Here is a 17,150-nt window from a genome sequence, read left to right on the forward strand (position 1 = left end):
CAAATAAACATAATAAACATAAAAGTTACTAGGCAACATTATATTTATGTAAAAAAAAAAAATTAAATATATTAAAACCATAATGCATATGGGTAAAAAATGCTTTGTGATATATATAATATTTAATTTCTGACTTAAAATATTTATTTATATATTTCTTTTGAATTTTACTAATTTCTTGAGTAATTTTTGAATCATAATATTAATTTTAAGTTTTATTTTATTCCTATTATAATATATTTTAACTTCACCAACAATGCACAAAACAGAATTGAGGGCTTGGGTTTGGTCTGGAAGCCATGGCTCTCACTTTTGAGTGCAGTGCTTGAGCTAGTGTACTGATTAAGCCATCACCCAAATGAAGAGTGGGTTCTCAATAACAGTTGTGACGACGGCAATTGAACGAAGTGGCTCAAAGATCTTTAAACCAGCAACTGAACAAAGTGAGGAGTATCGGGCAGCGTCTTAGGAGTGGTAAGATAGTATTTTGAGAGTTTTGACGATAACTGCATATCAAATAATTGAATTCGAAATCTTAGTTAAGCTCTTGTCTGTACGCTTTTGGTCCAGTTTCTTTTTTCTTTTGTCATTAGAAAAGAGTTCAAAGGTTCCTTATTTAGTTCAAAGAGTTGCAAATAACCGTCAGCTGAAAGGGATGTCGCTCATCTATAAATGACTGCGGCCCGAATAAGCTAGCGGCCCATTATTTGCATGGAGAAGTATGCTAATCCATTCCGGTATTGTAGTATCCCACAAAGGTACAAGATCATATTTCTCCAATCAGACTACTTATCCTATCATCCAAACAGCCCCCATCGGCTCCAGCTCTCCACTTCTGCAAACTCCAAAACCTCTCTTCTCTCTCTAAAAAGTTAAAAAAAGAAAAAGAAATTGAATTCTGGAAGCGAAGATTTTCGATATATATATATTTGTACAGGAAGTATGTTTCCTCAATTCGGTGCAACAGGAGAGACACTAAGCAAAGCATCAACGATCATGTTTAGAATAGGTACAGATGCTCACTTGTACGACGATCCGGAGGATGTTAACATCGCTCCCTTGCTTGATAGCAAATTTGATTCTGAGAAATGTGAAGCTCTTAAGCGTCTCCTCGCTCTCATCGCTCAAGGATTTGACGTTTCCAATTTCTTTCCTCAGGTCTTTACATCCTCTTTCTGTTTGGTTTTAAGTGACAGTTTTTGAATGTTGAATTAGGAATTTGGTGATTTTGACTCAGCATGAAATTCTGTTTATTTATTTTCATTTCTATGCTGTGATCAAGGGAATTGCAGGTTGTTAAAAATGTGGCGTCTCAGTCATTGGAAGTAAAGAAGCTGGTTTACTTATACTTGCTGCATTATGCTGAAAAGTACGTAACATACATTTATCTAAGTGGAATATTTCGTTACTGAAAGTCATGCAAGACGACATGAAAGATTTGCGAACCTATATGGTATTTTACTTAAGTTAATTCTATCCTTGCTTCTTCCTAGGCGTCCAAATGAAGCTTTGCTGTCAATCAATTCTTTCCAGAAGGATTTGGGAGACACAAATCCACTAGTGAGGGCTTGGGCACTTCGTACCATGGCAGGAATTCGTCTACATGTAATTGCACCTCTTGTTTTGGTCGCTTTAGGCAAGTGTGCTAGAGATCCATCTGTTTATGTCAGAAAATGTGCTGCTAATGCTCTTCCCAAGTTACATGATTTGCACATAGACGAACATTCTACTACAATTCAAGAGGTGGGTTGATTAGATTTGAAAGTTTCGTAAGCGATTGCTTCTTTACATTAGGACTAAGGAATTTAAGCAGTTTGCAATTGCTAATTCATGCTTTATTGGCCAAATAGTTTTCCAAGGATCTATACCTTACAGCATATGAGAATGGCTATGGCTATGCAAATACACTACCATTATGTCCATCTCTGGATAATTTTATGTTATAGCAAAGCTTATATTAGTGTAATATTTGGATTATGTCTTATGCAGATTGTTGGAGTATTGTTAAGTGACCATTCTCCTGGAGTAGTTGGAGCTGCTGCTGCTGCATTCACTTCTGTTTGTCCAAATAATTATTCATTGATTGGAAGAAATTATAGAAGGTTGTGTGAGGTTCTTCCCGATGTGGAAGAGTGGGGTCAGATAGTTCTAATTGGAATCCTTCTGCGCTATGCAATAGCAAGGCATGGTCTGGTAAAAGAATCCTTAATGTTCTTTTTGCATAGCAAGGAAAGTTCCCAGTCTGAAAAGGATGGTTCAGATGTTGAATTTTCATTAGAAAAAGAGAATAGTAGTGTGAGTTGGAAATATGACTCCGAGTTGGCAAGTATGGTTTCCAGGAGTTATATTGAAGGTCCTGATGAATATTTAGCACGGACAAGTTATGCTGACAGTGTTTCCTCTGAATTTAATGGTGCAAAATTCACGTCTGTCAAAAGTAATGATGATGTGAAGATCCTACTCCAATGTACTTCCCCATTGCTATGGAGTAACAACAGTGCAGTAGTACTAGCAGCAGCTGGTGTCCACTGGATTATGGCACCTTTTGAGGATGTCAAAAGAATTGTTAAACCACTTTTGTTTTTGCTGAGATCGTCTACTACTTCAAAATATGTGGTACCTAGCATTTCCTTTCTCTATTTTATTTCTTTAGTATATGCCAGTTGTGTGTATGGATACATTTGTTTATAAGAGCCAGCCTAGGCAAGATGGTAAGGTTATTCCTTTGTGACTAGAAAGTATGAGTTGTGGAAACAGACGTTTTACAAAGAATCAAGGGCCTATGCACACTCCCAAAAGCAGGGGAAGCCTTGTGGGCTAGGGATATCAGATTAAATTTTTCATCTTTTTCCTGGCGTGCTAATTTATCATCATTTCAAGAAGCTTTTGATGGATTGAAGTAATGACACGGGCTACGATTGCTAAGGCCTCAATATGCAATGTCTGAAAATAATGCAAATTAGTAAATTCCGAAAAAGCTAGAATTTGAGAAAGAAAATGACGTTCATTATAAAGGAAACTATGTGGAATCTTTGCTATTGGTGTCATGGAAGCTTGTAAATGTGGAATTGGACCATTTTGACCTTTGAAAGAAAATTTAGGGACTCTTAGCTTTTAGTATTGGGAAAACCTCTAAAGGTTGAACTGAACCATTTTGATATTTGATTGAACCCAATAATATGTAACCTTTCTGTATTTTGTTTCAGTATTTTGTATGTCCATCATATGATTTATTTGGTTAATATCTGGGTTGCTTTGTTGTGTACTTGGAGAATGATATTGACTATTCATCTGCGGTGCTACTAGCTGGTATGATCTACATTACCTAGTGTGTGGATTGCTCTAGTACGTGAAATGAAAATGGGAACATAAAACGTCCCTGTTTAGAAACATGTACTACATAAGGTTCTTCTGGATCAGTTTGTGGGAGCAATAGCCGACTATCTAGATTGAACATGTAATACTTTCTATTTATGTACTTGGATAAGCATAAAGATATTTTCTAATAACATATACATATGTATATTAAGGTTAACTGAAATTGCTATGTTAACTACTTCAACACTATAAAAGATATCCAAATCCCAAACTTAGCAGGAGAACTACAATAATTCTAACAAAATTATTCAAGATATTTGTGACTGATTGTTTGACATATTACTGATGTTGTTCGCGTCTTGGAAAGTCATTTTAAAAAGTTCCAGATCACTACTGATCCATGACCCTGAAAGGAAATTACTGATGTTATTGCACCTTGTTGTATAACTTGGACAATGCATCATAACATCTTTACAAGTTTGCAAGGAACAGTAATACATTATATCAGTTGTTATTGGTCGATTCTTCAGCACTTGACCTATGAATGAATTATGGAATTATGTATATCTATCAATTTAAGTTGGATTTGTCCAGTTTCAATTTTACTTGATAATTTGTAAGCATATCTATTGTTGATTTAACTGTACAGGTCCTCTGCAACATCCAAGTGTTTGCCAAAGCAATACCTTCCCTCTTTGCTCCATATTTTGAAGACTTTTTCATAAATTCCTCTGATTCATATCAAATTAAAGCATTGAAGCTTGAGATTCTTTGTTGTATTACAACAGAATCATCTATTTCATCTATCTTCAAAGAGTTTCAGGTATTTTTTCCTTCTTAATTTGTTTGATAGTTAGGTTCTTTTCCTTGGGAATCTCGCTGTTTTTTTTTCCACTCTCTAGATATATTTGGAGAGAAAATCATCGAGTTTTTAATCTGTATGATCTATAAAATGTAAACAATCTAGTTTTTGTATGCTTTTCTGTGATGTGATTAAGTTTCTCTTACATTTTTTCCTGACCCTGTTGATTATGGAGAGAAACATTGGCCGTTCTAGCATTTTTTACTTGGTGCAATTCTTTTACTTAGTACTTTTCTCTAATGACTTAAATTTACTTCTATGTACCATAAACTTGTCAATCATTTCAAAATTGCATTCATAGAATCGAGGCAGCTTTTAAAATGAGTGAGGTTTCCCATCTCTAAATTTTATTGGGATAGGAGCAGAGTAGGGATTTGGGATTAATTGTTTAGGTGAAACCTTAAGCCAAATAACGACACTGAATATCAGGTCATTAGAAAATTGGGACTGCTAATGATCAAAAGTCACTAGGCTTCTGGAGTTAATATGATTATAATGCTCTAGAGTAAGTGGGCCAGCATATATGTATTTGCTTCAAATCCAATTTCTCTCAAACACAATAAAGTAGCTCCAAGGTGGAATACACAACCAAAGTCAATGCAGTCTTTGGACAGGGGAAGTATCGATTATTTTCATTCATTCCATATGATTTCAAGCTGCATCTATGTAAAGGTCTGTGGTCATCATTCTTTGCTACTTCACCCCAAGTCATGCTAGGTCTTCCCCTTTCTTCTTCTATTTGGCAAGTTCAAATTTTTGATGATATGCCCAAACTATCTCAATTGTTCCTGTCCCAACTTATTTTTAATAGATGTTACTTTAACTTTCTTACAAAAGCAATCATTCGTCATATGGTCTTTCCTTTTATTCCCTTGCAGGCATTCCATCTCCCCTACAATAATTTTTTCAGCTCAACACTTGCTGTCATATATCATAGCCAGTGAAAAATTGCGGTATTATAAAACCTTCCTTTCAACTCAGATAGGATTTTATAATCATGTACATATAAGATCCCTACTTTATTTTTCCATTTCATGGATCCTGCCCTCTTCATATGATTGACATGCTCACTCTCACGGTCCCTTTATCTCATAGAGTCTAGGTATCAGGGATATAAATTTTCTGGGCTCTCCACTCTCTGCTATGTGGTGTTTTAAATTTGTCCTCCACTAACAAAACACAATGAGAATTATGAACTTGTGGTACATTTGGTGACAAAAAATGAATCAGATGGAATATCAGCTACAAGATCTGATTTTGGAAGTCAATTTTCACTTTCAAGTTCACAAGGCCTATCTCATTTCAAGTTATTAATTGGTTTTAATATATAAGTCGTAGGAGAATTTCAAAGTTGGATGACTTAGAATTCCTATTATGCATGTGTAGATATGTTCAATGATAAGCAGGGAAGATATCACAGTGAATGCAGATATATATTACGTATGGAAAAGTGATTTTTGAACTTGGCTTTATGTATGCTGTTACGTTTTTCTTATTTTTACTTCCATAGCCATTATTATGTATATGTACAATAGTGAGTCTTAACCACATGAATTGATGGATTTTGAATTCTTAGGATTATATTAGAGATTCGGACAGGAGATTTGCTGCTGACACTGTTGCAGCAATTGGTTTATGTGCTCAACGGCTTCCCAAAATGGCTAATACATGCTTGGAAGGGCTGTTAGCTCTGACTAGACAGGGTCAGTTTTCCGTTATTTCTTTGGTGGAATTTTGAGCAAAGTGCAAAATTATCTCCTATCTCTGTGTTCTGAAGAAATAGAGTTTGTTGCAGAATATTTGGCTGGTGTCTTTGGATCCACTGATGGAGAAGCAGGCGTTCTAGTTCAAGCAATAACATCGATTAAATTAATCATAAAGCAAGGTCCTCCCACTCATGAAAAGGTATGCTCCAGTTCTTTTTGTTCTGTGATTCCATAGAAGGTAAATATTAATGATTTGTTGCAGAATAGGATGCCCATAAGGTTCTCTTTCTGGACTGGTATGTTTTACATTATAAACATATTGAGGTTGCTTGTGCCATTTCTAATCGTCCTTATGAACTTTCTGAGGAGAATTGGGTTTGCCTAGATGTTGTGGAGGTGTTTGGTGGTTTTAAATGGGGAGGTTTTGGTGATGTCAAACTCCTATGGAACTGTGCTTTCTTATAATTATGTAGAGTATTTGAATTCAGAGGAATGCTTGCATTCCTGGGGTTCAGGTTGTGTTCTTTTGTGGAACTAGGTGAGTCACATATTTCTGTGGGCTTCTGCTTTGGTATATAGCAGTGACTTTAAGCACTATTTAATATGATTGGAAGGCACTCCTTTATAAAATATTTTTCTGTCTTTTCTTTGTTGCTTAGGAGTATACTTTATCCTCCAAGTTATATCCTTATTTTCTCCCTTAATAATATTTCTTTTCCTATGAATGTTTTATGTGCTTCATGTTGTTCTCCTGTCTGTTTAATCATTTAGAACAAATATTGGAGGCTAGAAATAAAATAAATAAGGAGGGCTTCACAATTTTCTGCTTGTAAGCTTTCGCATTGTATACATTCTGGCTGTTGTTAACGTTTGTTACACTGTTGTGTATAATTCTCATTTCTTGATTTTGTAGTTAGCCAACTTTTACTTTCGATTCAAATGCATTTACTATAAGTATTGAAGTGAGCTTTTCCCTCTTAACTATGGGTGGGAAGGGGATTGGTCTCACTAGTTGCCAGACCCACATCCTTATTGCAAGCACAAAGGGATGTTAATTTACTATCAGCTCAATATGACTGTTAAATGATGAGATTGCAGTAAAATGCTTGTAGAATAGTTTCACATAGCTACTTTTTCACCAGATGTGCAAAAACCATTTCATTGTGACCAAGGGCTGTAACAATTCCTGACTTGTACTTTTTCTATCTTTTCCCATAAGATGTGGACTAGAATAAAATAAAAGTAAAATAATCTGTGGGAAGCAGCATCTTACGATAGACATGGACAAGAATGATTAGAAATTCACATGAATAATTGATGGGCATTTTCTAATTGACCAAAAGTGGAAACGGTGCTAAAGCTACTAGTCCTGTTTTGCTGAGGTATTTCCTTTCGCATTTCGCATTTCATGTGACTTCTTTTTATTTTTTAAAGGTTGTAATTCAGTTGGTTCGAAGTTTGGATTCAATCAAGGTACCTGCAGCCCGTGCAATAATAATTTGGATGATGGGGGAGTATAACGATTTAGGGGAGATAATTCCAAGGATGTTGACCACTGTACTTAAATATCTTGCGTGGAGCTTTTCTTCAGAAGCATTGGAAACAAAGCTTCAAATTCTTAACACTATTGTTAAGGTAATCCAGAGAAATATGCTCGTCCTTTTCTCTTAGTCTGGTTTGAGTAAGGCTACCATCTCATGTATTTATCTTAAGAGTTGATTGTATGTGCAGAAATATCTGGAAATTTTTTTTCCTCACCTTTTAGATTTTCCATCTGATTTTGATAGTTATACAAAAAAGATGTGCCTTTCACTCTTAAAGTGGCTTTCACGCACAGGTGCTATCAGGTGCAAAAGAGGAAGATCTTTGTACTCTTAAAAAATTAGGGAGCTATGTGCTTGAATTGGCTGAGTTTGATTTGAACTATAATGTTCGTGACAGAGCTCGCCTACTGAAAAAACTTCTTTCATCAAAATTAGGTTCGCAAGAAATTGAGGACAATACAAATTCTCCACATCAAGTAGAGGATCTGTCACATGTGCTTGCAGAATGTTTCTTTCGAGGAAAAACAAAACACTCGTCTTCTGAACCTATTAACTATCGTATCTATCTTCCTGGATCCCTGTCACAGATAGTCCTTCATGGAGCTCCGGGATATGAACCTCTCCCGAACCCTTGTAGCATACTTCATGACGAGCTTAGCCACCTGTCAAACTCTATGCTTGAGACAGATATGTCAGGGGAGGGAACTGATAGTTCTGGCACTATATCTGGATCATCTGATCAGGAAACTGCTTCGGGTTATAGCTCAGAACATTGTAATACTGAATCAAGTGGTGATGATGCTGGTGATGAGACTGGTTCTGTAAGTGGTAGTGGAAATGATGCTGATCCATTGATTCAGGTTTCCGATGTTGGAGATGGCCATATAAATCAGACTGGAGTTCAGCCTGCCTCTTCTGATTTGGGGGAACTGATGTCAAAGAGATCCCTAGAATCATGGTTGGATGAGCAGCCTGATTTGTCTAACCCAGGTACATCAGAACGAAGTCAAGTCTATAGATCTTCAGCAAGAATTTCCATTAGGGATATTGGAAGCCGAGTTAAACCTAATAGCTATGGACTCTTAGATCCTGCAAACGGGAATGGCTTGAAGGTGGATTATTCATTTTCATCTGAAATTTCAAGCATATCACATCTACTTGTTTGTGTTGAAGTTTCCTTTGAGAACTGTTCCACTGAGACCATTTCAGAAGTAATGTTGGTGGATGAGGAATCTAACAAAGCTCCAGATTCTACTGAAAGGTAATTTTCCTTTGTCTGCAACCTTTTTTTTATCGTCTGTGAAAGTTTTCTTAGTTGTGTATTGGTTCAATGATCTAGGTATTTTCATGTGAACGAGTAGTGTATATACTGGTCAAATTGACGTTGATCATGTCAAATTATCACACACTTCCAATTAAAATTTTAATAAACTTTTTTAAATATATTTTGGGATCCTATACCAGGCACATGTGTGCGTACACGTACAAAATTGATATTTAATTTTGAGTACATTGATAATCCATGGGTGGAAGAAATTCAATCCTCTTTTCATTACTTGTGGTCACTGCATTTTAGTATATCAGCCTTGTATAATGTGTTTAAAAACCACAAATTAGATGTATATCCAGCAGTGTTAGCTTAGTTTGCCATGTTCTATGTCTCATTATTTAGCTTCAAACTTCAAGTCAATTTATACTTTGTTTGAATCTGTCATTTCATTATTCATGCCTGATTAGGGTGCATGCCTCCCAAAAGGCGCAATCCTAGCCCTAATCATAACCTAAGCCCATCTTGGAGAACACCTAGTTGCATTTATTAGTCATCCTTTAGCCATTCTAATAGTAGGAAACTTCAATACATAATCTTATGTTTTTGTGAGGTTGTTTAGCAATTTTTTGTCTTCTTTCTCTATATAAGACTCTAGGCTCTATATGCACTAGGTGAGAACTAAAGGTTCTGCATCATCACCTTTCTTCACTGTCCTTGAACTGTTGCTATTTTAATGTTTGATTTTTTTATATTAGGTTTATATCTTTATTTAGCCCGAGTTTTATAGCTTTCAACTGTGCTTCATACTTGGGGTGGTCTTACATTATCTCTTATGATTTTGGACCATCCTTTTGGAATTCTGTCCAGACATACTATGGCTGGACAATGACTTTGATTTTATGGCTTTTGGTTACTAATATTTGTTGTTTTTATCTTGATTGTGCAGCTCCTTGACATCTCATAATGACGTGCCAATATTGGTTCCTATGGAAGAGATGATTTCTTTGGAACCTGGTCAAGTGACAAAGAGGATACTCCACGTTCGTTTCCATCATCATCTATTGCCTTTGAAGCTGGTTTTATATTGTAATGGCAAGAAGCTTCCAGTCAAGTTGCGGCCTGACATTGGATATTTTGTAAAACCACTTCCCATGAACATTGAGGCCTTCACAGATAAGGAGTCTCGTCTCCCTGGAATGTTTGAGTACATGAGGAGGTACTCCCTTCTTATTTGAATCAATTATTTTCTTGAAAGGATTTAGAGAATAATATAAAGTGAAAAGAAAGACCTTCATTTCTAATTTGATTGAATATTGTTCATTGCATCTCATGATTGAATCATATAAGATATATGTAGTAATTAAAATGACAGTGCTCTGTGGGCCAAGGCATCCTTAGAGACTGAATGCAACTCATCAAAAACATAGTACTATACTTGGCACTCTTTAGGTATTAGCGTCTTCAGAGGAGCCTTTTCAGGTTCTCCCATAATAGCTAAAGTTTTAATTTCTTAGTTGCTAATCAAGATGAGTCTTCCAGAGCATAAAAGAAATGCAGCCTTTGCCTTTAACCAATTTTCCATTCTTTGTTATGGGTTTGGTAGTTCCATCTAGCTAATCTTTCTCATTTGATTTGGAAGTTGAAAAAAAAATATTATTCTTATTTTTGGAGAAAAGTGCTGCATTTGAATTCAGTATAGGCTATCTTCGGGGTTAGATATTAAGTTAGAGGTTTCATTACCTTAAATTGAGATTATCCTTTCCTGATGTAGTACCACTAAGATTGAATAGCAGGTGGATGCCATTAAATTTTGCAAGCTCTAATTTATTGGAATAATTAAGAAGATATGCATATATGGTCATCAGGGAAGTTAGATTTGTAATCACTTCCCAATTGAATGATAATGGATTGTTTTCCCTTTTGACCTCTTTATCATCTATTTCCTTTTGAATGTACATTTGTTGTTTTGAAGTGGTTGTGTGGTCTGACCTTCCATTTGTTTTCCTGGTAATAGTTGCACATTCAATTACCATATTGAGGAGCTGAACAAGGACAAGGGTGACATGTTGATGAGAGACAAATTTCTATTGGTTTGTGAGAGCCTTGCTGTAAAGATGCTTAGCAATGCTAATCTTTTTCTCGTATCTGTTGACATGCCAATTGCTGTCAATCTTGATGATGCCTCTGGTTTATGCTTACGATTCAGCAGTGAAATTCTAAGCAACTCAATTCCCTGCTTAATTACCCTTACTGCTGAAGGTAAATGCACTGAACCATTGAATGTATGTATAAAAGTCAACTGTGAGGAAACTGTATTTGGCTTGAATCTATTGAATAGGATAGTGAACTTCCTTAGTTGAGCACTTATGACCTGCTTGTATTCATTGGTTGTGGTGAAAGCTGTGTCACTCGTGTATCAAGCAAGAAAACTGGCAAATCAACAGATAATGTCTTTGATGCAGTTGTATTAAACTGTAATTGCATACGTCAATTCCTTATATTCATTCTGAACAGTTCATTATTCTTTTTCAAATGCATGTATTGTGTATATTTTTTTTTTTGAAATCATGAGGTGACTTGAATTTTTCTGAAGATTTATGTCAGTATTTGGTGTATGGATGATTAGGAGCTGAATGACTGATCACGTGTAAGGAGAAGCTAGTTGTATGATAAGGTGATGCTGTAATAAGCAATTTGGAAGGCAGAGAATTGTTAAACAAGTTGTTAAGCAATAGCATCGTTTAATTTTCTTGTTCCTTATCTCTCTATGCTTGCTTTCTCACTCTTTCAGTTTCTCTAATTTTCCTGCTGTTTTCCTGGATACCAAATGAGAAACATTATAACGCTCTTGGAGCCTGGTGAATTATTCTTTCGTTTTCCAGCAATGCTGGTGCTCTTCGGAATTGTTATTTAGTTTTGCTGCCCTTTTTCTGGTGGAAGAAAACATACTTGGACGAGACTTTCTTTTCCAATTCTCTTTTGGGTTGAGTTGGAATTTTGAAATTTAATTGCACACATAACATTAGTTGGCGATTTATTGTGAATGCCGCCTTTTCTCTTAGGCCTAGTGATTTGGAGGAAAACAAGCCCCAAGTTGTATTCTCGACAAAAAGTCTGATGTGATTTGATAAAATTAGAAAAATTGGGTATAACTATGAAGCACCCCAAGAATCAGGGTTTTCTTGTCTGCCGTTAGGTATTTTCTTTCACGTAGCAATGGTCTTTGTTTCAGTCTGTTTGTTGTTATATTGTACCGTACATCACTTGGTTTGCTATAGTATACTTTGACAGGATTCTTATATGGATTAATGGTTCAATGAACCCTTGTTTTCTTCAAGTGAAACTCGCACAAATTTTTAAAATTTGCATATATTGATATCACTAAAAATAATGAGCTGATTAAAACTCGATTTGAGAAGGCTGTTGAGGATAGGTCCCTTTTTATCCTCGATCCTTTTGATCTTTAGGACACTAGGTGCTTCCGTGAAATGTGCTGGCAAAAGTGGGGCAACAACTTTTTCTTTCCTGTTACCTTTCTCTTAAATATTGTTTTACAAGGGCAACAGGTAGCGGAACTGGGATTCATAAGGTTGAATTTCCACCATTTTTGTTGAAGAAGATTTTGTTTCTCCATTTAGGCACTCCATCATCAATCTTTTCAGGGACCCAGAGCGTGGCAATTGGCTGTAAATCCATTCTAGTAGTGATTCCATGTCGTCTGCAAAATCTCTCATGTGCCATTGCAAAAGCTTGGGAACCACAATCTTTCTCTTGCTTGTAATCCCAACTGAAGCTTCTAAATACTCCACTTTCGCATTCCCTAATTCATTCACCACTTCTTCTGGGGTATAGACCCTTAGCTGCGTGGAAAATCATATCTTTTAGTCAACATCTAGAACATTTACAATGCACTCATTAAGAATGTATATATGGGCAAGTAATAGAAATGTTATATATACTCACTGCAGGGGAGGACCAAGTGCCCCGGCAAAGAGCAAACGTCACATTGGGTTCTGGATACATAAGACCATAAGCATGTCGCAGCAGCATTTCCTTCTCATCCGGAGGACCCTTGAGAGGGAAAACATCACTGTATCAAGCTACTATATAAATAAGAGGCTAAAGGAATAACTTAGCCCAAAAATTTAGCCATCACTTCATTCTGACTGCCATTCTTCCAATTATGAGACTTCCATTTCTCTTAGGTTTTTAAAATTTGTCAATCCGCTCGAGATGGCTCAGAAGAGGTATGAGCATGGAAGTGTAATTCTAGGTGATCGTAGAGAAAATAAGTATCCATTTAACTTACATGTTTTTCTTCACGTGGATGCCGTAGAATAAAATGCTCGATAGCCAAAGCATTCAGCACTATCCCGCCCACATTCAGCACAGCCTGTACACGAATAATCTCACTGAATTATTGATCATCAACTATTATGTCATTTGAATTTTCTTGTTTATTCTAAATTGTGGGCAGTTGATATCTTGCTTGAGATATCATCTTTGACTTCTGCAATGTTGCCAACTTAGGATAGCTATTGCAGGACATCGACATACCTTGTTCATAATTGCTAACAATTTGTCCTGCGAGGAAGGTAGTCCATGTTCTAGAAATGCCTGAAATTTCATATGAAAATAAAATTTAAACTGTGACTAATTTTGTTGTACGTATGAGACATTTTTATGTGATTTACTTCACGTAGCTTAAATGTCTTACTGTACATGCATTATGCAGGCATTGTAGATATTTATCCAAAATGCTAACTTCTGCTTGTAGGTCAAGAGTGTTAAGTCAACATTACCTAATCTATGCAGCAAAACCCTGAAAGAAAAAAGTGGCAGAATTACAATATATGAAAAAACTCAGATAATAGCCATGCAGAATATCAAGATGTTCTTAGGAAACCTGTAAGCAACCTCAACTTTCCGGCCACTGCTGAACACTCTGACAAACGACGGAGATCTAACGAGTTTCGTCCGATCTGGATGAAGTTCTTGTATGGTCCAATGTCCCTGATAGTGCTGTCTAAATCTGGCATAATGCCATAGGGATCAAGGTTTGATATATTGTTGGTGAAAAGAAACATTGATGCTTTGCAGTTAAATGAGTGCTTTGAGCCTTTTGAATGCATGCAGGATAGGCTAAGCTTTGGGACTATGGCAGCTGTTGATTCTTCTCTATTCTGTGGTACCTGGTTTAGATCAAGAAATATGCCTATTAGGCATTTGATTAGTTCTTCTGATAGCCCATTTGGTTTCTCTTCTTTAATTTCTTTATACATGTGATGCTCCTTTTGCGTTCTTCCTCCTCTTCTTGATTTTTCATCACCTGTTCACAACAAATACAAATGAAAAGGTTCTGTGCAGCCATAAGAACAAAGACAATTAGCTGCAATGCTCCATGTGATATTAGTTAACTTTTGTATATAAATATGTAGAGGCAAGCCTGTCTAGAGTTGAGTCAATACTAATTTAGGCCCTTAAGATTATTATTATATGGTCTCAATCAGAAAATTTTCTTTGCATAGGATATTTGATAATAGCAAGACCATTATATTCTTTATATTTAAAGATTCATTTCAATTTCCTGTTATCTGGTTTTGATTAATGCTCATATATGTTGTTTATGCTACTGAGTACTGAATGAGAAGCCATAATCTGTATGAAAGGGAGAATCATAATTTCCTTATCCTATGTATAATTCTATCTTTCTTTACAGCCATATTATCTGCCCCCCAAATTTTGGTAAACACAAATGTTATACTTGAAAAACATTAAAACAAGAAAAAGAAAAAGAAGAATCCCATGACTTCTTGTAAACATATATAAAACACAGTGCAATTAGAATTACATAGATCACATAAATATTTCCCTTGTTCAAAGCTGCATGATAGCTTCATCATTAGCTGAAAGGATGTTTATAGACAATCTTTTGATGGAGAAAACGGAAGCTTACTAGTAGAACCTGTAGAAAGCAGATATGAAATTTCTTCTGCAGAACCAAAAGAAGCTCTTCTGAGTTTCATATTCTCTTTTCTGAATTCTTCATAATGTTGTGATCTAGATAGCTGATTGGAATTATCATTAAGCACTGATGAATTCCCTGGTTTGATTGGCGGTAAATGCCTCAGCTTCCTCGGCTGCTTCCTCGGTATTTTCCATTTCTCAGTTTGTTTTCTCTCCTCGTACAAGCTCAGTTTCAGCTCATCAACTTTCCTCTCTAGCCATATGATCTCCTCCTCCACCATTGCCAGTTCTGAAAGCAAACCCTGAACCTACAAAGTAGAATACCTCTTTATAAACATCACTGACTTCGAAAAAAAACTACCATCTTCAACTTTTTTCTCTTACTTGAGGTGGAAGCAAAGAGGTAAGACATGGATGTGTAGAGACCGGACCATGGAGAGCACAGTGCAAAACCTTGTTTATTGCTTGTTCATCTTTTAATTCAGTTTTCAAGTTCTCAACCTGCAAACATATTCAGTAAAGGGTAACCATAAGCTTACCTTCAATGCCATTTTTCTGCTACAAACTAAAAACCAGATGCCAAAATGCGAATCAGGAAGTGATGATTTGCATCGTTACTAATGGGAATTGGAGAATCTCGAGTTCGAGTCTCTCCTTTCACCATCTCCTGATATTGGCAGAGCCTCCAACAAATTAAAGAAAAAAAAACCCAGATGCAAGATGGAAAAGGTTTTCAGTAATCACCTCCTCCTCGAGATCGAGTCTTTTCTGCTTCTCATGATCACTTTGTTGCATCAGGTCTTCAAATTTCATTGTTCAAGCAAGGACTCTAAAAGGGGGGAAAGAACAGAACCGAAGCTGACAACCATTATTGCAAGCAAAAGGGCCTTAATAAGACAGAGATAAGGAGAGTTTACTTGGAGGATCGTGGGTGCCATTAAAAGTTTAGTTAACTTGGGAGTCAAAGAATGAGGAAGAAGAACCCAAAAAAAAAAAATAAAAAAATTGTAGTAAAGGAAAAGCGGTGGAAAGAATCTTTAGCTGTGAATTTTGTATAGTGGTTGCGGCTGCTATTAGTGATAGGCATGCCTACCCCATGAACTTAGTCACTGGTTAAAAGACATTAAATTGTAAGAGGAAACATGGACGTGAAGTCCATGAACAGTTTGAAACTTTCCAAACTTTTCGGACAACAGTAAACTAAAAGATAAAAGCCCTTTTCTGGGTAACTCTCACTAGTGATTGTGTATTACCAAAATGTATGATATAATTAACAAATAATTAAAAGAACGTCAACTTAGCTGAGACAGAAAGTATTAAGACCAAAATAAAAATGTGGACATAAAAGTATAGGTCAAACCTAATATTAAGAAAATGAAAATGAATAAATGATTTTTTTTTTTTTTTTGTTTCTAATTACTTTTTTTTCCCTCCTGTGAAGCTAAATCTGTATAATTTTCAGGTTTTAAATAGTTATTATAATAGGTACTCTGGAAAACGCAATTTAAATCAAATAAACACAATTAAGCAGAAAAAGAAAAGATAATCATCAGAGCTTCTATTAAGAAGGTGGAGAAGTTGACTCTGAGTTCAGGTGTACATGTCAACGTCACTAGTGTCAGATAACTGCCAAAAGAAATTGGGGAAAATATAAAATTTCAGGATATAGTGTTTCTTTTTTAACACTTTAATACTTTAAGAGTTTGACTATTAATAAATTATCTAATAATGTTAATTCAACGGTTGTTTATATGCATTAGTTAGTTATCAATTGTGATTCAATTACTATTTAATTTTTCGTTAGTTTAGCTGCATTACAACTCTTGAGTGAGTGCTTTGCCATATGTAAAAATCTTGTCTAGCACGTTTTAAATTAAATTTAGATATGTACATAACAAAAAAAATCACTCATATTATTATTCATTGAATTTGATAAAAAAAATTTATAATTTAATCTTTTTAATTCTATTCAACTTTAATAAACTTTGAATAATCTAGAAAAATTTTACTATTCAAAATATTACTAGATAAGACTAAAAACTTAATTTGTAATGCAAAGACCAAATTACAAAACTTAAATGCATATGGTCAAATTTACACTATTTTACAAAAGGAATGTTGCTACCAGAACAAAGATTAAAAGATTTAGAGTTGAGTAGAAAAATGTCAAGTTCGCCGTCTGTGGGAATCGAACCCACGACCACATGGTTAAAAGCCATGCGCTCTACCAGCTGAGCTAAGACGGCATTCGTGCTTGTCGTTGATTTTAACAATATATCAATTATAATTTTTTTTTAGATTGGGCTGAAACTCCGGTGCATTATTCTTGCAAATGGAATTTTCATTTCAATGAATTCCGGTCTCTTTTTATTTTTATCAAATGAAAGCAAGTGGGTACATCATCAATCATAAACTAAAAGATTTAGATTTAGTTTCAATCTATTATCATGTTAAAGCTGATTTAAGTTACATTTGATGGTTAG

General features: G+C 35.5%; 2 protein-coding genes and 1 non-coding gene across 5 annotated transcripts; 1 reads left to right on the plus strand and 2 right to left on the minus strand.

Moving 5' to 3' along the window:
* The first annotated feature begins 284 nt into the window (after nucleotides 1–284).
* On the plus strand, nucleotides 285–11,233 carry LOC8261654 (AP3-complex subunit beta-A). 2 transcript variants are annotated; one of them, XM_002533107.4, is made up of 11 exons: nucleotides 285–1,158; nucleotides 1,293–1,369; nucleotides 1,494–1,743; nucleotides 1,990–2,616; nucleotides 3,968–4,141; nucleotides 5,757–5,883; nucleotides 5,976–6,085; nucleotides 7,321–7,521; nucleotides 7,724–8,691; nucleotides 9,647–9,916; nucleotides 10,715–11,233. In XM_002533107.4, exons 1-11 carry the CDS (start codon nucleotides 943–945, stop codon nucleotides 11,058–11,060), a joined length of 3,366 nt encoding a protein of 1,121 aa, XP_002533153.2. In that variant the 5' UTR covers nucleotides 285–942; the 3' UTR covers nucleotides 11,061–11,233. The 2 variants fall into 2 exon arrangements, with proteins under 2 accessions (XP_002533153.2, XP_025015563.2); XM_025159795.2 differs by having other exon boundaries at nucleotides 286–1,158; nucleotides 1,283–1,369.
* A 633-nt stretch (nucleotides 11,234–11,866) lies between these two features.
* On the minus strand, nucleotides 11,867–15,891 carry LOC8261658. 2 transcript variants are annotated; one of them, XM_048375762.1, is made up of 9 exons: nucleotides 15,412–15,891; nucleotides 15,052–15,168; nucleotides 14,666–14,975; nucleotides 13,618–14,029; nucleotides 13,423–13,522; nucleotides 13,258–13,317; nucleotides 13,010–13,093; nucleotides 12,664–12,771; nucleotides 11,867–12,560 (listed from the first exon to the last, which is right to left on the minus strand). In XM_048375762.1, the coding sequence occupies exons 1-9, from the start codon at nucleotides 15,478–15,480 to the stop codon at nucleotides 12,252–12,254; spliced, it is 1,569 nt and encodes a 522-aa protein (XP_048231719.1). In that variant the 5' UTR covers nucleotides 15,481–15,891; the 3' UTR covers nucleotides 11,867–12,251. The 2 variants fall into 2 exon arrangements, with proteins under 2 accessions (XP_048231719.1, XP_002533152.1); XM_002533106.4 differs by having other exon boundaries at nucleotides 14,657–14,975; nucleotides 15,412–15,486.
* A 949-nt stretch (nucleotides 15,892–16,840) lies between these two features.
* Nucleotides 16,841–16,913, minus strand: TRNAK-UUU. The gene has a single exon. It is a non-coding gene; the product is annotated as a tRNA-Lys (tRNA).
* Nucleotides 16,914–17,150: the final 237 nt, after the last annotated feature.

The sequence above is a fragment of the Ricinus communis genome, chromosome 6, assembly GCF_019578655.1.
Source record: "Ricinus communis isolate WT05 ecotype wild-type chromosome 6, ASM1957865v1, whole genome shotgun sequence".
NCBI lineage: Eukaryota > Viridiplantae > Streptophyta > Magnoliopsida > Malpighiales > Euphorbiaceae > Ricinus > Ricinus communis.